General features: G+C 39.9%; 1 protein-coding gene across 1 annotated transcript in view; it reads right to left on the minus strand.

The window, feature by feature from the left end:
• Nucleotides 1-913: 913 nt before the first annotated feature.
• Nucleotides 914-21,344, minus strand: part of galnt16 (UDP-N-acetyl-alpha-D-galactosamine:polypeptide N-acetylgalactosaminyltransferase 16) — a 46,896-nt gene continuing 26,465 nt past the window's right edge. The window contains exons 6-15 of the mRNA XM_034144400.1: nt 21,148-21,269; nt 17,118-17,205; nt 16,703-16,787; nt 14,346-14,449; nt 13,522-13,648; nt 11,983-12,075; nt 11,440-11,523; nt 9,399-9,522; nt 7,748-7,864; nt 914-1,628 (exon numbers count right to left, since the gene is read on the minus strand). Coding sequence (XP_034000291.1) covers nt 1,485-1,628; nt 7,748-7,864; nt 9,399-9,522; nt 11,440-11,523; nt 11,983-12,075; nt 13,522-13,648; nt 14,346-14,449; nt 16,703-16,787; nt 17,118-17,205; nt 21,148-21,269 — 1,088 coding nt within the window. The 3' untranslated portion in view covers nt 914-1,484. The remainder of the gene's footprint in view (nt 1,629-7,747; nt 7,865-9,398; nt 9,523-11,439; nt 11,524-11,982; nt 12,076-13,521; nt 13,649-14,345; nt 14,450-16,702; nt 16,788-17,117; nt 17,206-21,147; nt 21,270-21,344) is intronic.

Genomic DNA, 21,344 nt, shown 5'->3' on the forward strand with positions numbered 1-21,344 from the left:
AGGTGTATATCAGTATGTAGTGTCTCTACTTTAAAGAGTCCTCTCCTGCTGATGTTCAGGTGTATATCAGAATGTAGTCCCTCTACTTTAAAGAGTCCTCTCCTGCTGATGTTCAGGTGTATATCAATATGTAGTGTCTCTACTTAAAGAGTCCTTTCTTGCTGATGTTCAGGTGTATATCAGTATGTAGTGTCTCTACTTTAAAGAGTCCTCTCCTGCTGATGTTCAGGTGTATATCAGTATGTAGTGTCTCTACTTTAAAGAGTCCTCTCCTGCTGATGTTCAGGTGTATATCAGAATGTAGTGTCTCTACTTTAAAGAGTCCTCTCCTGCTGATGTTCAGGTGTATATCATAATGTAGTGTCTCTACTTTAAAGAGTCCTCTTCTGCTAATGTTCAGGTGTATATCAGTATGTAGTGTTTCTACTTTAAAGAGTCCTCTCCTGCTGATGTTCAGGTGTATATCAGTATGTAGTCTCTACTTTAAAGAGTCCTCTCCTGCTGATGTTCAGGTGTATATCAGTATGTAGTGTCTCTACTTTAAAGAGTCCTCTCCTGCTGATGTTCAGGTGTATATCAGTATGTAGTGTCTCTACTTTAAAGAGTCCTCTCCTGCTGATGTTCAGGTGTATATCAGTATGTAGTGTCTCTACTTTAAAGAGTCCTCTCCTGCTGATGTTCAGGTGTATATCAGAATGTAGTGTCTCTACTTTAAAGAGTCCTCTCCTGCTGATGTGCAGGTGTATATCGGTTTGTTTGGTATATTGTGTTGGATGAAATACGTTTCTATGGTGCTTATATTGGTTTATTGCATGGTACATCTCCAGGGGTTATACCCAATGTATAATCCCCAACATTGTACACCAAACAGCAAAACAATTCAAATGTATTTGGTGAAGAACCAGATCAATACTTCCTTTGTTACCACCATTTTATTTTTCAAACAACATATAGAGTACTGACACCAAAACCGAGCTCCAAATATTTACATGAAACTTTGACAGGAAAGAAAAACAACATTCTTTGGGTCTGACCATGCAAAACTATAAATAATGTTTCCTGACGGTGCTCTGCATGGTGCTTTAAAGAAACAAAAAGAGATCTGTAGTCAGTGTAGAGATTTGGCTAAACGTAACGCTGCCACAGAGAGAGCAGCGACTCCACCTCCACACACACTTCTGCTACATCAGTGTGTGTGGAGACCCTCACTACTCGTAAGCAAACTGCTGACCAGGATAGATACAGAACTGAAAAAGAAAGTGAGATGTGCAACCGTGAAGAGTTTAAGATTACGTAGAAGAAGAAATCCTCGAAGGATGGTACACAAAAAGACCCCGGGAAGGTCTTTAAAATGTCTTTACGCTCCGATACGCAGGATTCAGATCACAGAGTTCAGATTTCCTCCTTTGATCCCGAAGAGCTGCAGATGTGAGTCCTCCTGCTCCAGAATCCTCCCGTTTCTCCCCTCTCCCCTCTCCCCCCTCTCAGGAGATAATCTGAGGCTCCCAGGTCTGACTGGCCAGCTGGGGGCGACACTGGGTGATGATGGGGGGGCCGGCGGGGGCCTGGCTGTCCAAGCAGAGCCCCCCCACCATGTGCTGCAGAGCCGTGCCTTTGGGCTTCCACTTCTGCAGGAAAAAAGACAACAAAAACAGAAATGAACGACTGCATTCAATAGTTATCAAATCTAACTTTTTTTTATGCATTCAGAAAATCCAACAAAGTGTTTCACTAACCCGAAAACAACAAAACAACAAAACAGCAAAAATAATAATAATATTAAAAACATAAAGGTAATAATGACACATGACTTCTTGATTAAAACACTGAATACCAACAAAGGTCATTAAAGGTAGGGTAGGTAAGAATGGAGAAACCAGCTCGAGTGCACTAGAATTTGAAAATACACAACCGCAAAAAATCTGCCCCTTCCTTCAGACTTCCTTACAGAGCCCCTCCTCCAACACACACGAACGTGCACATGACCAATGAGGGCACGAGATAAGTTTGTGCACAGATGGAAGGCTGACAGGCAGGTAGGCCATCCAGTTATTTTAGCCGGGCCGGCTCAGATGATTGGTCGTGCTTTTTACAGCGCCACGGCTTCCACAGATGAATTATTTGAATATATTTATTGTCAAAGCATTTAATATATTCATTGCTATGGGGATGTTAAGAGCATTCCATGGAATATAATAAAAAGTGTTTCTGAAGTGAATTACCTGCCCCTACCTTTAACAGGACTGAGTAAAACAAAAATAGAATAAGAATAAACATTCACCATTTTAATCCTACAGAAGTTCCAAGTTTTATTCCACAATCATTTCTGAGTTTCTTCTTGCAAATGTGTGATCACACTCTAAGATAATTCCTTAGTTTTAATATTATACATATTTGAGTTTTTCTTGTTTATTTAGAAATGTATTCTCAGTAAATGTGTGATTTAAATCTTAGATTATACGCAATTCTTTTAATTTTAAATTGGTAAATTCTTCTCAGTAAATGAACGAATTTCATATTTATTTCTCCATCATTTGTGACTTAAATCTCAGAGTGTGTGAGTCTGCGATCGTACATTTGTAAACATTTTCTTGTGGCATTCACTACTCAGATCTGAAAGAATATCCGTGTTTTTTTCTATAATTTTGTGTTTTCTTTCACTTTAACATTACCACTTACATATCAGGGAATTACTTATTTAGTTTGTGCAAATATATGACCATAATCTCAAAAAATGGTTTTGTTTTAATCTTGTAAACTACAGTTTTTCTCCTAAATGTACTTCTTAAAATTTCAACAAATATCAAAGTATTTTCTTTTAAATTTGTCGCTTACATTTGAAAGGTTTCCTTGCAAATGTATGACTATAACTCATGGAATATTAAAGTTTTAATCTTGTAAATTTCTGAGTTTTTCTTGTAAATGTGCTTCAATACCAGAGACTAGGTTTTTCTCTCATACATTAGCAACGATATCTTTAAAATATCCGGTATTTTATCTGAATATTCCCGCTCTCCTGACTTCTTTACCTTAAATAGCCTTTAGGATTTTTTATGAGTCTCCCTCGTGTCTTGTCACTGCTTGAGTTCAACAGAAACCTGATGCTGAAGTAAAGAAAGAGACAACATGTGCTCCCCATGAACAGCTGGTAGTAAATCACCAGGTATAAAGTGAGGTTTTATTAGCTTGCTGACTAGAAGGTTACATTTGAAGCAACAGCAGAGAGAGAGAGAGAGAGAGAGAGAGAGAGAGAGAGAGAGAGAGAGAGAGCTGAGTTCAGATCTCTGGAGCCACGAGGAGCTTATCAGAGGTCAGAGGTGAACGGGAGGTTAATCTGAAATCCACGAGGAGAGAGAGAGTCCTGCTGAGGGTTAGATACTGCAAACATGCTCTGATACATGTGGGGAGGAAGACATGAAACTCTCAGAGTAAACATGTTAAAGTTTAAGTAGAAGAAAAGGTGGGTTTTGATCTAAAAGTAGGTCCAATTTAACTCAAATTTGAGGAAAATCGGTAGACGAGAAAACACAAATTAAAGCTTTTTCCATCTACTATTGTCATGCAGTGTTGGACAGTAGCTAAGTATAATGTTGTAGTACTCTACTTGAGTATTTACATTTTATGCTACTTTATTCTTCTTATCCACAAGATTTTAGAGGGAAATAATGTACTTCCACTACATTTACGTGATGACTTAAGTTTCTTCGAAGATTGAGATATGACATAAAATGTTCATGTTCAGGCGTATATCAGTATGTAGTGTCTCTACTTTAAAGAGTCCTCTCCTGCTGATGTTCAGGTGTATATCAGTATGTAGTGTCTCTACTTTAAAGAGTCCTCTCCTGCTGATGTTCAGGTGTATATCAGTATGTAGTGTCTCTACTTTAAAGAGTCCTCTCCTGCTGATGTTCAGGTGTATATCAGTATGTAGTGTCTCTACTTTAAAGAGTCCTCTCCTGCTGATGTTCAGGTGTATATCAGTATGTAGTGTCTCTACTTTAAAGAGTCCTCTCCTGCTGATGTTCAGGTGTATATCAGTATGTAGTGTCTCTACTTTAAAGAGTCCTCTCCTGCTGATGTTCAGGTGTATATCAGTATGTAGTGTCTCTACTTTAAAGAGTCCTCTCCTGCTGATGTTCAGGTGTATATCAGTATGTGGTGTCTCTACTTTAAAGAGTCCTCTCCTGCTGATGTTCAGGTGTATATCAGTATGTAGTGTCTCTACTTTAAAGAGTCCTCTCCTGCTGATGTTCCGGTGTATATCAGTATGTAGTGTCTCTACTTTAAAGAGTCCTCTCCTGCTGATGTTCAGGTGTATATCAGTATGTAGTGTCTCTACTTTAAAGAGTCCTCTCCTGCTGATGTTCAGGTGTATATCAGTATGTAGTGTCTCTACTTTAAAGAGTCCTCTCCTGCTGATGTTCAGGTGTATATCAGTATGTAGTGCCTCTACTTTAAGAGTCCTCTCCTGCTGATGTTCAGGTGTATATCAGTATGTAGTGCCTCTACTTAAAGAGTCCTCCTGCTGATGTTCAGGGTATATCAGTATGTAGTGTCTCTACTTTAAAGAGTCCTCTCCTGCTGTTGTTCAGGTGTATATCAGTATGTAGTGTCTCTACTTTAAAGAGTTCCTCTCCTGCTGATGTTCAGGTGTATATCAGTATGTAGTGTCTCTACTTTAAAGAGTCCTCTCCTGCTGATGTTCAGGTGTATATCAGTATGTAGTGTCTCTACTTTAAAGAGTCCTCTCCTGCTGATGTTCAGGTGTATATCAGTATGTAGTGTCTCTACTTTAAAGAGTCCTCTCCTGCTGATGTTCAGGTGTATATCAGTATGTAGTGTCTCTACTGGGACATGTCTCCATTCTTTAATGTTCAAAAAGCTCTTTATTCTTCTCATACTGCCTGTGCTGCAGCTCCTCTTTTCACCCTCTGTCTGAAACCAGAGCCCAGTCTGCTCTGATTGGTTAGCTGGCCGGCTCTGTTGTGATTGGTCAACCGCTTAGAGATGTTTAAGTTTAAATAAGGTTTAACAGTTTTTTGAAGGCACATACAGAGGCCAATATACTTGTGAAGTTTTATAAATCTAATTTACGCCAAATAATTTCCAAGTATTTAATCACACTCTCTGGAGAATGTGATGTTGTGATGAGGATGTTAAACAAGTATAATTTTCAGGAAAATGTAAAGGGATACCATACGTAAAGGTCTTAAAGTGGTTCCAGAGGGAAACAAAGATTTGAAAATAGTTTTTCTCTACGGGATTAAACACTCAGGCCAAATGTCTCCCTCAGTAAGACAAGTCTCTGCTGATGGGAAGGCTGCAAGAAAATAAATGGGAGTCCTGCAGAGAGATGAGGACTGCACACACACACCTTCTCTCTCACACACACACACCCACACACACATGTTTCCAGTTATTAACTCCCTCTGCAGTGTCATTAATCAAGTGCGCAGCCAAAAGGCGTCCACATGGGACGAGTGATTCACAAAGAGGAGAGCTAGAGAGAGGTCTGAAGTCTGAAGTCATGGGAGCGCTTGTTTTACTAAAAACAACTCAAATGCATCAGTAGTGTTTCTACTTTACTTCAGTTTTTCCATTTCATTAAATCAACTTGTTTGATGATCCCTTCATGAAATCCACAAGATACCTGGCTAGTGGCTACATTTACAATTCAGATTGTATTAAAAATCATCTGCTAAACTTTAAAAAATAATGCATATCTAAAAGATGAAACTAGTGGAAAAACTGTTGAGGAACAAAAAGGTAAAATAATCAAAGATATTAAAAAAAGGTACGACCGAACTATGAGTAATTTGTTAAATGCTACTTGATGCAACATTATGAACAATCTAATAATGCCATATATCATAATATTTCATATATGTAGGCGAATTCTGCAGAATGACTACTTGTACTTTTGATACTTCAAGCACACTGTGCTGATAATCCTTCTGTACTTTGACCAAAGTGAGATTTAGAGCACAGACGTGAACGTGGTGCTTTACTCCATCTCGGTCAGCTCTCTGCATGTGTGCCGGCTCCACTTTAATCTGCAGATCCTTCATGTCTGAGTTCAGCTGCTGAGTGGCACATCAAGGATAAATAAAGCCCTTTATTCCAGACTGAAATGTGGAAAATGTGGGACCTCCGGCTGAAGTGACTGATAGTGGAGATTAAAGCAAATTCCTCCTTTCTTTCTTAACCCTTTGGCTGCGTTACACGGCATGTTTTATGGACATTGTTGCACATCCCTTCAAGAGACTATTACTCAAAACTGCATAGCTCTTTCATTTTTCAGATATTTTGTACATTTTTTATAGTATTTTATCTTTTTTTATTGAAATGTTTATTTATGTTTATGTAATTTTTAGTAATACGTGCTTTTATTTTTAAAGGTCCCCTATTATACTGTTTTTCATCAGTATATCACAGGTCTCAGATATATACAGAGCCTGTCTCTGATTGGCTGAAACACCAAACAGATCATTGCAGCATCCCATAATCCCCTCTGTTTCAGCCCTGTTTCAAAAGTGCTGATTCTCTGTCTGTTACTTTAGATGAAAATAAGGAGCCCCTCCCCACGCCCCTCTGAGAGATATTTGGTTACAAAGAACTCAATGGTGCTCTAGGAGGAGATTCAGGTGATAAGGTGGGGGGGGGGGGGGGTTACCTTGGTTGGTGATTGGCTAATGGTTACACAAGACAAAACATCGTTATGACATCATAAAGTGGCCAAACTCTGATCAGCTCATTTTGAGACAGGTTTTTATAAAAATGGATCAGGACAAAAAGAGAGAGAATCTTTGTTCCTCAAACTTTCAGAGTCTCTTTACACAGAGGGGACACATGTTGATGAAGAAGAGACATGAAGAAGAGGGGACACATGTTGATGTAGAAGAGACATGAAGAAGAGGGGACACATGTTGATGTAGAAGAGACATGAAGAAGAGGGGACACATGTTGATGTAGAAGAGACATGAAGAAGAGGGGACACATGGTGATGTAGAAGAGACATGAAGAAGAGGGGACACATGTTGATGTAGAAGAGACATGAAGAAGAGGGGACACATGTTGATGTAGAAGAGACATGAAGAAGAGGGGACACATGGTGATGTAGAAGAGACATGAAGAAGAGGGGACACATGTTGATGTAGAAGAGACATGAAGAAGAGGGGACACATGTTGATGTAGAAGAGACATGAAGAAGAGGGGACACATGTTGATGTAGAAGAGACATGAAGAAGAGGGGACACATGTTGATGTAGAAGAGACATGAAGAAGAGGGGACACATGTTGATGTAGAAGTGACATGAAGAAGAGGGGACACATGTTGATGTAGAAGAGACATGAAGAAGAGGGGACACATGTTGATGTAGAAGAGACATGAAGAAGAGGGGACACATGTTGATGTAGAAGAGACATGAAGAAGAGGGGACACATGTTGATGAAGAAGAGACATGAAGAAGAGGGGACACATGTTGATGTAGAAGAGACATGAAGAAGAGGGGACACATGTTGATGTAGAAGAGACATGAAGAAGAGGGGACACATGTTGATGTAGAAGAGACATGAAGAAGAGGGGACACATGTTGATGTAGAAGAGACATGAAGAAGTGGATTTTGCATAATAGGTGACCTTTAAATGTTATTCCCTCTTACTACATTTATGTTATGCACCAATACTGCAAATCTAATTCCTTATATATTATAACCTTCTTGTAAATAATCATGGTCTCCTTCTCACCTGTCGGGGCTCTTTAGAGCTGCAGCTCTCCATCACGACCTTCGACCCCGCCGTGAAGCCTGAGATGGTGAGGCAGAGGTCCTGCTGTCGGATGTGAGGCTCTATCAGCTCCCATCTCTGAGAAACACACACAAAAACGTAATGATAGTCTCAACTGCAAACCAGTATTCTCCAGATGTCTGCTCCAGCAAACATTAAACAGGACAAACCGGGACATTTTCATCAAAGTTCATTTTATATATTTGGGAACTGCTGCTGCTCCAGATTAGAGTTTGGTTACACAAATGTGCCAAATGATTGCGAGTCCCTGGATGTTGATCAGAGCATTTCCAAATCTTTTGGGGTAGAAATCAAAAGGAAGGGGGTTTAAGTACTTGGATTAAGTTAAAGCAACCTTTATTAATCATACCTTTTAAGTAACCCTCATAGCCCTGTTTATGTTACCTTCACTACCTAAAAAGGACAGAGTTTATATATAGTATTTTCATTACTGGTGTCACTTTGTTTTGAAAAGTGTTGGGTGCACATTACTTTTACCCAATGCAGTGCCTTTTCCAACAGGAATGTTGTTTCCTTTTTTAAATTTCTATTCTAAGTTTGTTAATATAAAATGTGTCACATGTCCAATTACATTACACTTGGGGCCCCAGAAATACACCAACCAAGTGTGAAGGAATGAGCACTTCTCCAGATGTTACATGTTATATTTTTAAGAAATTATACTTTTAAAAACTGACAGGGACAAGTTTGTAATTTCCAAAAGTGGTGAGCACATCTTAAATGACGCCTATGGTCTTTACATTTCGTACACATCGAAGCATTCAAGTATTTGTTCACGGTCAGAGGTGGGAAGTAATGGAGTACAAATACTTCGTTACTGTACTTACTTACAGTAAGTACATGTTTCTGGTATCAGTACTTTACTCCACTACTTATTTTTCTGACGTCTTTTTACTTTGACTTCTTACATTTTGAACCCAAATACCTGTACTTTCTACTTCTTACATTTCTAACACAAATACCTGTACTTTCTACTTCTTACATTTTTAACACAAATACCTGAACTTTCTACTTCTTACATTTTCCAAACAGGCTGGTTCCTTTAGTTTGAATGTGTGTTTGGTGGCGTGATCATTATTATTTAGAGTCATTGCGTGCCTATTGATTTGAACACGATCCGTGTATCCATCATTTCCTGGTCTTCTCTAAAGAAGAGGGACCAATGAAAACGTTGTCATGTTGCCGTTGTTCAGCATGGAAACATTCATTAGCTAACAATGACATTATTGTTCTATTAATATAAAGGGAGGTCAGGTACTCTTTAAAACAGCTGGTAGTTATGGGTACTTTTTACTTAAGTACATTTTGAAGCCCATCCTTCTTTACTTTTACTTGAGTAAATAAGTCGGTACTTCTACTTTTACCAGAGTATTTTTAAACATGAGTATCTGTACTTCTACTTGAGTAAAGGATGTGTGTACTTTTGCCATCACTGCTCACGGTCACATTCAAATCCTCACTTTTGTTTTGGACCCTCTTTCACATCGTCCCTAAGGTATCTATAAAATGACACCTGCGTCATCAGGTACATTTCCTGTATATTTAAAGGTGTAATCTTCCCCACAGCCCCCCCTGGTGGCAGAGTCCTGACCTGTGGCTGCGGCCTGTTGACCCCGAGGCCCCGGCACTCTGCCAGGATGAGGTCGGGCCCCCGGGTCTCCAGACAGAGACCCCCCTGCTTCATCACACTGGAAACCGCATCCTGCTCCGGGACCCTGGGGGCCAAACAGAGGTCTGGTTACCACAGTACAGAACAGATGGAGTTATTGATTGATTTGGTACGGAGTTTCTTATTTTTATTTTTATTTATTTGTATATATATTTGTATTTTTGTATTCTGGATTGTGGGAAACGGTATTTCGATCTCTCTGTCTGTACACACAGACTGGAAGATTGACAATAAAGTTGGCTTTGATTTTGCAGAAATATAACACACAAATAACTCAATATTTAATCGTATCATTTTCAAACATGACTATTTGTTTCTGTATATTTTTTTAACATTAGTGGAAAAACCGGAGCAATAAGTAAATGAATAATGAAAAAAAGATTTAAAATAAATAACAAGTGCAATGTATATATGCAAAAACAAAAAACTACATTTCTTTAATAGTGTTCTTTGTATTTATTATTCCACATTTATATGTTCTTTAATTTACTTCTCTTTTTATTTCAAATGTCTTTATCAACTATTTAATTATTTAATTCATTTCTTCATATATTTCCACATTTTTGCAATGAATTCATTTATTTTTTATGTTAACGTCTTTATTTTTCCACATTTATTTCCTTATCTTTTTACACATTTATAGTTTTTTATTTAAAAAATAAACTATGACCCAATACTTTGTTAAAATGTCAGAGGAAGGGGAGGGGTCTGAGCCGCTGGGATAGACACTGGCCCAATCCCAAACCACGCCCTACACCCTACCCCTACACCCTACCCCTCCGTGACGGAGTGAACTCCGTGGAGTGACACTCGCAGCTCGAGGCTCCCTCCTGTCAGATGGAGGGAGTAAATACAGCGGCAAGCTTTGGGACAAACTCCCCTCTCTCCGGCAGAAACAGGAAATGCCGTAACTGTATGTAACAACGGTTTCAAATCAGCATCTCTTAGACAAAAAATGTAAATGAATAACTAAAATAAAACTCCAAACATCTTTAATTGTGTTACTTTTTTGTAAAGCTCTTTTAGTTTTAAACCTGATGTTTATAAGCTTCTTAGTTTTTGCAACAGTCTGTAAATATACACAACTTTATAATAAAATGCACACATTTACCTTTTTCTAGACTAAACACAGGTATATGATCCTAAATTACAAACATATGAGGTTATCATGAGGTTTTTAACATCGCAATTTATCAGTGGATGTTTGCTGGAACTACTTGTAAACAGCGTGTTTCCTGACGGACACACACAGCGTTGAGCCCGGTCAGGTAGAGACCGGTCTCAAGTCAGCACCGATGCAGACTCGCTGTTTGAGGGCTTGATAGCCCACTCCCCCTCCACACCGCTCCACACTCGTTGGTTTGGAACAGCACTTAATGTGGCGGACCCTCCGCGCGAACGGAGGGGTAGTGTGTAGGGGTAGGGTGTAGGGGGCGGTTTGGAATTGGGCCACTGACACCGCCATCATGTTCCCATCAAATCAGATATATTTAGATCATTGGTTCGGATTTTCGGGGTCAACACAACCCCAAGGATTTGCAAGATATCTTATTAAGTGCGTGGGAATAAGACATTTGGACTTCATTCATGATATAAATAAAAGCCAAGTTTTTTCTAAAAGTGGCTTTTAAACTTATTGATATTTCATCCATAAATAATCAAAGAAACATAGCTTGAAAAGATATAAAAATGTGTACAGAAATATCAAATACAAGGGAAAATAAATAAAAACATTTATAATTAGCATTTGATATTGTGTTATTTGTCTTGAATTGTTTTAATATTTATTTAGACTTTTATTTATTTTTTATTATAAAAATTATTACTTTTAGTTTCTCTTTATATATGCATTTTTGTCCAGTCCATGCACTGCGAATGGACTTGAATTAAAGTAGTAGACATCTGATATCCATATTTAAATATTTAGTAAAACATGAAATCAAATCAGTTCAGGTTGAGTTACCTGAGCTCAGGATAGACGTTCTCCATGTACCAGCGGAACGGTTTGCAGTTTAACTTCCTCCGCAGCGTCAGGCGGTCTGCGATGCTGCACGAAGGAAACACAGGGGGAGGAAGTGACATTAAATACTAAGAATAACATGAATCTGAAGCGACAGACTCAACTAATTTGGTCGAGAACAAACTGTTTTATGATTATTTCTGTCGTACTCCACAACCACTGAGTCTATCTTCAACTTCTCTGCTCTTGTGCTTTGATACAAATAAAGTTGCATTATCTAGAAGTCAAATGACAATATCTGATTTAATTAATGTTTCTATAGAAAAAGCCAATCATATCTCTCTGACACGGTTTTTTGTGTAATGATGAGCATTGTTAGAACTTGTATTTTAATGTCTGCCTGAGTGAAACATTACATTATGTATATAAAACATGATATCTGAGGAGAACAAGGAGACAAAATCAAAGAACGTGTCTGAACAATAAGCGAACAGGCACTCTGTACTGAACGCTGAGAGAGGAAGGTCATATTTAAATAGTACAAACCTGCCGAAAGCCTTTCCCTGAGCAGACGGCCGTGCAGAGTAATAGTACTGTTTGTACTCGTCCATCCAAACCTCTGCAGCACGCCGCGTGTTCCTACACACACACACACACACACACACACACACACACACACACCACACACACACACACACACACACACACACACACACACACACACACACACACACACACACACACACACACACACACACACACACACACACACACATACACACACACACACACACACACACACACACACACACACACACACACACACACACAGTAATGACAGTGCTGATGGCATTCCTACAGGCTTCTCTTAATGACACACACAAACATCTCCATCAGGAATTCAACGCTCCTTTAGAGCTGCATGTGCGGAGGTGAAGACAGACGGGCGGGTGAGAAAGGATTTGCAAACTCCAATAAAATCAAAGGTCATCTCACATTGGCAATTTAGTCAAAACCTTAATTAAAATTCATCAATGCAATTAGCCATTTCTGACAATGTGAATTAAAAAGCCAATTGACATTTCGTTTTGAAACATCAACCTCACTTGATGATATTATATTCAAATTGTAATTGGTATTTGACCATTACAATTTAACATGGATAATGTAACTTGATTTGTCCTTTTTTAGACAGATAATTAAAGTGACATTTTGAATTAGAATGCCACACAATGCCATTTTATTTTCAAATGCCATTATGCAAAAATCTCTAACAATTAAACAAAGTAAAAATGTAATTTTCTAAATAACCTAGATTAATTGTTGACACATTTCATTTTAATTGAGTCTGCCAAATGCTTTCCAACCAGTCTGCTCTGTATTTATTGTGGTAACTTAATAATTAAACAAAAAATAGAAAAAAGATCTTAAAGAAACACATATTTTATTGCATACTAACAAAACACTGTAGGTTAATATCGGTATACCGTTCAAGCATTTTCAAAACCTTTCACAAACCCTGTGATGACTAGTTTTTATACCAATAATAAGTTGTGTTTTTATGTCTGGGTGTTTAAATATGTTCAAAATTCAGTAACCTCATCTGTTGTTTGATTAAAAACTTGTGGAAATATTTCAAAGTTTCTCGGAGACGCTCTTAACTTGACCTGTGCGTGATCATGTGACACTTAAGATTTGAATACTGACTATCAGATGAACCCCTTTAGCGCTGTACTAACAACATGTTGGGAAAATACTGAATGTGCTCTTCCAATATCAGAGTACACATGATAACAAAGGTATCCCAACTGAGTTTTTGAGGAACAATTCAGAATTTTGAGATTTTGAGAAAAAGTCAGAATTTTCAGACAAATTCAGAATTTTGAGATTTTGAGAAAAAGTCAGTATTTTGTACATGACTGGATGTATGATTACCTAGAAGAACTGGTACTCCTGCATCCAGTGACTTGTGTAACTCCCTCTCTTGTATATCAGCATGTGAAGGACACTGTTCAGGAACGAGTGATATATTTCGAACACAACACAAACAGGAAGTCAGGTATCCTAACCGATGGACCCACTCACTTGATGTAGGTGAGAGCGTTGCCTTCTGGGAAGTCGTACGGGTGCCTCTTCCTGAACACGTGGCCCACGCGGCTGCAGGGGAGGATCTCCAGGCTTCCTCCGCACATCCACACCCGGAAAGAGAGCTCTGCAGGCGGACAGAAGCAGAAGCAGGTCAGCATCAGGCAGGTACTTCTGATCCTGCAGCTGGCTGAGTTCACCTGACACACTCTGTATGCAGCAGATGCAACACGCTGTAAATCAGCAGAATGAAAGCTGTCGTAGTGGATAATTTAATGCTTGGCTGCCTTTGCAGATTCCAAGGACACGATTGGTATTTCAGAGAGCGGCAGCTGGACCTCTGCAGCATCCAGAAGCTTCTGCAGAGCCAACACCACTAAAACCCTGACATGAAGACATTAAAATGCCTAACTTTTATAACTTTTATCGGATTCTTTTCAATATGACTCGTGTTTGCATGACAGCCGTGTCATTGGAAACTGCAGCGCATTGACTTTTATTCATTCTTTGTGTTTTAAACTGCTATGAAAGATGTATTTAGATATGTAGAAGTACAAATACATGTACAAATACTCTGTTACAAGTCAAAGTCTGGCAGGGAAAATGTTACTGTAGTAAAAGTATGTAAGAATGATACAAAATATACTCAAAGTTCTCATTGCATGAAAAAGCTTAACTGTTATACTATACTATTATTATATATCATGTATTAATGTTACAGTAGGATTGCACTGTTGTAGCTGTTTGAGGTGGAGCTCATTTTGAATATTACAACTTCCAAAAAGTCCTAAAAACAACGTTGTTATAATAATAATGGATCTCACCAAAGTTCTCCCCCCCCCAGATGTCCATGTGAGTGTCGTACTGTCCCAGGTGGTTGAACCAGCTGCGGTCCATGACGAAGATCCCGCCGGCGATCACTGGAGTCCTGAAGAGAAGAGAGGAGTCATTCCCTTTATATTGTTTTATTTATTTTATAGGTCTTAATCTTTGTATTTGTACTTCTGTTGTACCTATATATTCACTTTGTTCAAGGTTCAAGGTTCAAGGTTCTTTATTGTCAATCTGACATAGCTACAGAGTAATTATGTAGTTGAAAATCTTATGTCACAGGCTTCTCCAACAATGCAACATAATAACATAATAACAATAAGAGCAAGAGCAATACAAAAAGAATAATAGTTATAAAATAAAGTGATGATGTGGAATAGTGCAGTACAAGTCTATATACAAGTTATTGGAATGATATATATATATTAGGTATTAGATACATAATACTGAGTAGCAGATGAATGTTTTGAAGTTGTTTCAACAGTTCAATTTTTTAACAGTCTTTTATGGGGTTTTATATTTTATATTGTTGCATCGACTCAGTCGTCTCGTGTCTTATCTGTCAGAGAGAAAGCATTATTTATTTATTTGTATTTGTATCATCATACATTTGATCTCCTTGTGTCTCTTAACCTGATAACATGTTATATTTTGCTGCATGTACCTTTAAAGTTCTTAACAAACAATCTGAGGGGAACTTCTTGTTGTTTATTTTTAACTTGTGATGTGTCATTTTGTAAAGCACTTTGAGCTGCATGTGTGGTATGAAAAGTGCTATATAAATAAAGCTTTATTATTATTATTATTATTATTATGACATCCAGAGGAGAGGAGTCAATACCTCCCACACACTTACTGCAACTCACTGTCGTATTAAAGGAGGTTTTAGTGCACAAAGAGGAGTTTGGAACGGTTTTTACGAGCCTCAAGATGGCATGGGGATGCAGATAGGATTGCCAGACTTCAATTGATGCTACATAGCTGTAATTCAGGCGCTGCGATTCCTTCCCTGCATCTGATTGGTAGACCTTAAACAAATCAGCTTATTATCTGCTTCACCCTGCCTACCATTTTGTGCTTCCTCTGGTAGCCACTAAATGATCCACCTCCACCCCAGCTCCCGCATTTTTTCAAGCTGTAACTAACTTATCAAATGGCGTTTCTGTTGTCGTCGATGCTGCTCCATTCTGAACCCTATGGGGTCTTCTGAAGCTGCTTTTCCTGTCATAGGTTTTCCAGGTGTGCGCGTGTTCAAGGTCACCTATTATGCTACATCACCATGTGTCCCCTCTGTGTAAAGAGACTCTGAAAGTTTCAGGAACAAAGATTCTCTCTCTTTTTCTCCTGATCCATTTCTATAAAAACCTGTCTGAAAATGAGCTGATCAGATTTTGGCCACTTTATGATGTCATAACGATGTTTTGGCTTCTGTAACCATTAGCCAATCAGCAACCAAGGTAACCCCCCCCCCCCCTTATCACCTGAATCTCCTCCTAGAGCACCATTAGCCGCGTTCACACCGGAGTACTTTTCACCGTACTTTTCGCGTTTAGTTGCGTTAGTACCCCTTATGTCGCGTTCACACCAAAAAGAGCACTTCATCTCGGGAACTTTTACCCCCATTTTTAGTGCCTGCTGTGAGATCGTACTTTCCTGGGGGAAAAAAGTGCCCCAGTTCTGATTGGCTGGGCGAATTGCAAACCACGCCCCGTACAACTCTGAAATGTTTTGTAGAGCCGCCATTTTATTATCCTGGCATTAGCATTATTAGCATTAGCATTCGCCCGGCGCAGAAACGGAGAGAGACTAATTTATGGCAACACAAAAGAAAACATGGGAGCGGTGGAGATGAGGAGGTGTCGGCGTTCTGGCGATTTACTCTGAAGGCTTCAGTAGAAGCTGCTGGGAGTCCCAGCAGCTTCTACTGAAGCCAGTCCCCAACTCCGGGGACTTCCGGCCGGGGACCCCGGGTGGCAGTATACGCCGTGAAGTTGTTTGCGGCCTGCCAGTAAACCCAAAGCAGAAGAAGAAGAAGTGACGTCAGCGGCTCATTTGCGTAATCTTCCCTCAGGGAAAAGTAGTCCGGTGTGAACGCGATCTGTACTAAATGCACTGGGGTAATAAGTGCCGGGGCACTGAGTGACGGCACTAAAAACGGCAAAGTACTTGGTGTGAACGCGGCTAATGTGTTCTTTTTAACCAAATATCTCTCAGATATTTGAGCAGTGCTTATTGGCTCCTACAATTATCCGAATACATCATTGTACACAACACCAGGTTTATGATGATATGTCGAGGTACTGTGGATCTGAACACCACATATAAAGAGGGTTATGAATGTGAAGTGGACCTGATCGCCTGTGTGGGGTCGCTCCTCGCCATCTTCTGCTCGATGGGAATCTGCTCCCATTTGAAGTGAAGACTCCAGTCGAACCCTGAAGATAAAGAGATCCAAACACACACACAAAACATCAGATCTAAGTGTTTAATTCAAAAACACTTTGTCTAGACATGCGATCTAAAGAGGAACACTTTCACATCTTCACAAACTTCCAGACTGACTTTAATCCGTTCAGGAATTTCTCTCATGAGCTTCGAATTATTCTGGCAGGGTGTGGGGAGGAGGGGGCTGTCCCTGAATGCAGCTGTGTGTGTGTGTGTGTGTGTGTGTGTGTGTGTGTGTGTGTGTGTGTGTGTGTGTGTGTGTGTGTGTGTGTGTGTGTGTGTGTGTGTGTGTGTGTGTGTGTGTGTGTGTGTGTTCTGACCTCCTCTCAGGTCAGCAGAGGCAGCCAGATAGGCGAAGTTATCCAGGCTGATGACGTCTATGATGGGGCTGACCACTCGCGTACGATCCTGCAGACACACACACATTATTATTATTAATGATACATAAATCCAACATTTTATATTTAAAGCGTTATACTCTGCGATCATGGACAAAAACAGGTTTAAGTCAGTGTAAATATACATGTGTTATGCTCTATTTAAATGTAAAATCGGATGCCATAGACACTAAACACCTGGCAAATTAATGCGATAATCCAATCAATAATATTATTGTTATTCATTTTTTAGTTAACATAAGAGATTTTTCGCTTTAATTAACCTTTTAAATCTTGTATCTGACAATGGCTCCTTCCAACTCATCACAAAAAAATATCTTAACATGAACCAGCCATATGGTTTATGACGAATAAACACCATTTTACGTAAACTTCCGAGAGTTTTTGTGTGCTTTTTTTCCTCAAAGATTACATTTCAGATAATATTCAAATATGTTTCTTGTATTTATTTTTCTTGCTTCTTCCCACAGTTTTCCGGCAACATGAGTTCCCGATGAATAAACCGTTAAATCACCTCCTGCTGGAGATGCAACACTACCCCTACAGTAAACACAGTGCAGAGTGTGTGTGTGTGTGTTTGTTTATGTGTGTGTGTGTGTGTGGGTGTGTGTGTGTGTTTGTGTGTGTGTGTGTGTGTGTGTGTGTGTGTGTGTGTTTCTGCATCTGTCTGTGATTGTGAGTCAGTGCCAACACTGCTGTTTGCCCATCAGGCATCTGTGTGTGTGTGTGTGTGTGTGTGTGTGTGTGTGTGTGTGTGTGTGTGTGTGTGTGTGTGTGTGTGTGTGTGTGTGTGTGTGTGTGTGTGTGTGTGTGTTTCTGCATCTGTCTGTGATTGTGAGTCAGTGCCAACACTGCTGTTTGCCCATCAGGCATCTGTGTGTGTGTGTGTGTGTGTGTGTGTGTGTGTGTGTGTGTGTGTGTGTGTGTGTGTGTGTGTGTGTGTGTGTGTGTGTGTGTGTGTGTGTGTGTGTGTGTGTGAGAAAGCTTTGCATCAGGACTATCCCACTGACTGTTTCCAATTAGATTTCTGGTGTTCACTGCACCACAGTGTTGGAGAGCGGTTAGGAGTGACGCTCTGCACAGCTTTAAGCGGTAGACATTTATGAGGCGTTTAATGACCCTCTGTGATGATGCATGAAGAGGCTGCACTTCCAGAGTGAATGTCATTGATGATCTCTCAATACTCCACTCCTCTGTTCCTCTTGCTGTTCTCCGTGTCAGGAGTGCCGTCTCTCACATCCGGTTGCTTTTCATTTAGCTGATGAGGCGTTCAAGATCGTTATTCTAATTTGGGATAGTACATTTTTGTGAAACTGCGTGAAAATACTTTTTAATGTCGCCCACGCCTATAACGCATTTGAATATAATTAAATGCAGCATAAAGCACTGTAAATTATAGTCATAATCACTTTTAAATATGCATAATGCTTTCAAACAATAATCCACATTATAATGCCTCATAAAGTCAATTATCATATTACTTAGAGCTGGTCAGTGTCTTTGCAATACAATAATCATCACTAATCATGAATAGTCAACATACTTCATAACTAATAACATTACACACTTTTATCATGTTTTATAATGACTTAAAAAAAGGTCAATTATTAACATACTTAAAAAATGCTGGTAACTCCCTGACATTTAGATGACCGACAACATTTGAATACTGCTTTTACTTGAATGGATCAGCAATATTTGTTTTATATATGATTTAATATTGTAAGGACACAGTAACTGGGGCTTCTTTCAACCATAATTAGTACTTTTGAAACTTTAAAAAGGGGCCTATTCTGCTCATTCTCATGTTCATATTAGTATTTAGGGTCTCTACTGTGACATGTCTCCATACTGGCCGGCTCTGTTGTGATTGGTCAACCGCTGTAAGATGTCCCGCCCATTAGCCTATCCCGTACAATGTGATCGAGCGCATAGTTACGGGGTGTTTCTCAATGTCGAGTGAAGCTGCTCCAGAGCCACTATTTCAAGCATACTACGTCATCGAGTGCCGCCAAAGGACTGTTCCAATGTCCAGCATACTTGGAATTCTACCGAGCCCGGCGTACCTAGTAGCGCGAAATTTCGAGGCTGCACGTGTGTAGACTCCGCGGTCTTAAAATCCCCACAATGCTTTGCGCACGGACCAATTTCCCCAAATCTGTGGCGGAAAATGTAAGGCGGGGCCTCTCATATGACGCACACCTGCACACTTGCTAGCCTGTTCCACTCTTCGTTTTCCGAATGCCAGGAAGGATTCTTGCCTCGCTTCTGAAGCAAGTGGCTCGGAAGACATGTGCTACCAAGCAAGCGTACTCGAGATTGAGAAACACCCACGGTATGTCAGTATGTTCCGGAAAGGAGCGTTCATAAATGCGCGCTCTCTCTGTTAATTAAACTAATGAATTGTGAATAATTAAATAGAAATGCAAGAGAAAGAAGGGAGAGGGTCATCATGCAACTATTTCTGATAAATTATTATTAGCTAAGTGTTTAACTGCTGTAGCTTAATTTATTACGAACATTACAATAATTCTCCACGGTTTAAAAGAAGGTAATGACTTCTAATAAGGTATTAAATGTGAGTGATAGGCTGTAGCGTCCCTGAACTTAAATCTCTAAACCCCCAATATCCGCGACCTGAAAGCTCATTAAAGGTGCTTAATTACACATTCAATTCAAGTGGTTTCATTTGCTCTGAATTGCCAGATGAAGGTGTCATTATGCAGCATTAGGAACGAGGGACAGCGACGGAGCTTCATCAGTATTCCTGCTCTCAGAGGCCGAGCAGCGGGGAATTATCTGTGAAGCCGGACTGGAGGATTGTAATGAAAGCTGCATGAGTCAGACGGCCCGGGGCCAGGAGGAGAGCACACACTCACAAACAAGATGTGCACACACTCACAAACAAGATGTGCACACACTGTGTTCAGACTGATAAATAAAACATTGAGGGGCTTGTACAGCAGAGGCTTCTGGATAGTTGTTGCATTGTTTTTTAGTTTAAAAGCAGGCTTTTGTCATTCAGTAAACAAAGACAGGCTCCCCGTCTCCAGTCTTTATGCTAAGCTGACCATCTCCTGACTGTAGTTCATATTAAAGAAACAGACATAAGAATGGTAATGATCTTCTCATATATCTAACCAGTATATCTCCCATTAAAGAGGCGCTGTTATGTTTGGGGTTTCCCTCTCCTGTAGTGTGTTCTATAGGTTTTAGTGCATGTAAATGGTCTGCAAAGGCTAAAATCCCTGTGTTCCCTCCAGAGGGAGTTTCTCTTGCATATACTTTGTGTACAAGATACAGGCAGAGACTGTGGGCCAAGACGCCCTTGAAAATCCCAGTGAAATTAAAAAAGCTACAGAAAACCCCACCCCCTGATAATTAAACGTGTCTGGTTTCACATTTCATCATGGTAACACTTTTTTGTATTATGAAACATTCATATGCGAACATAAAGTGTCCCTGGGGGGCTGCATAATTTAATTAGGAGGGTGAGGTGAAAGCGGGACAATCTTCCCATGCTGCATTTAAAAAGACTGTTTTTGATTAGAAGTGAATCCAGCATGCAGCCTGCGGCGGGAAGAAGACGCTGCCGCCATGCGACACACGGATCTGTGCAGAGAGACCACAGAACGGGGGGGGAGAAGGGATTTCCAGCAGGGGCAAAGGGGAGTGGGTTTAGTATGACTTCAATCTCAGCTGAACAAATTGAGTGTTTATTTAGCAACATGCTCTGCCAATGTATTACATCACAGCCAATAAAAGTCAAGCATGTAAAATCCCCCGGCGTCTTACATCACAGGCGCTGAAAAGCAACTGTTCCACCTCCAACATATGAGTGTGTGTGTGTGTGTGTGTGTGTGTGTGTTTGTGTGTGTGTGTGTGTATGTGTGTGTGTTGTATTAGGTGTCTAATTGCAGAGTGTGAACGATGGCAGCCTGTGAGTCTGTACCTCCTTCACTCTCTGGATCATCGGCTGCAGCCAATCAGTGTTGACCTCGCAGTGGCTGTCCAGGAAGGTCAAGATTAAGGCTGTGGCCGAGTTGGCTCCTTTCACACGGGATCGGATCAGACCTGAGGAGGGAAACACACGGAGGAAATTACAGAAAAGTCTAAAAAACTGTCAAATATCTCAAAAGAAATTCTCTT

The sequence above is a fragment of the Trematomus bernacchii genome, unplaced genomic scaffold (genome assembly GCF_902827165.1).
Source record: "Trematomus bernacchii unplaced genomic scaffold, fTreBer1.1, whole genome shotgun sequence".
In the NCBI taxonomy this organism is placed as follows: Eukaryota; Metazoa; Chordata; class Actinopteri; order Perciformes; family Nototheniidae; genus Trematomus; species Trematomus bernacchii.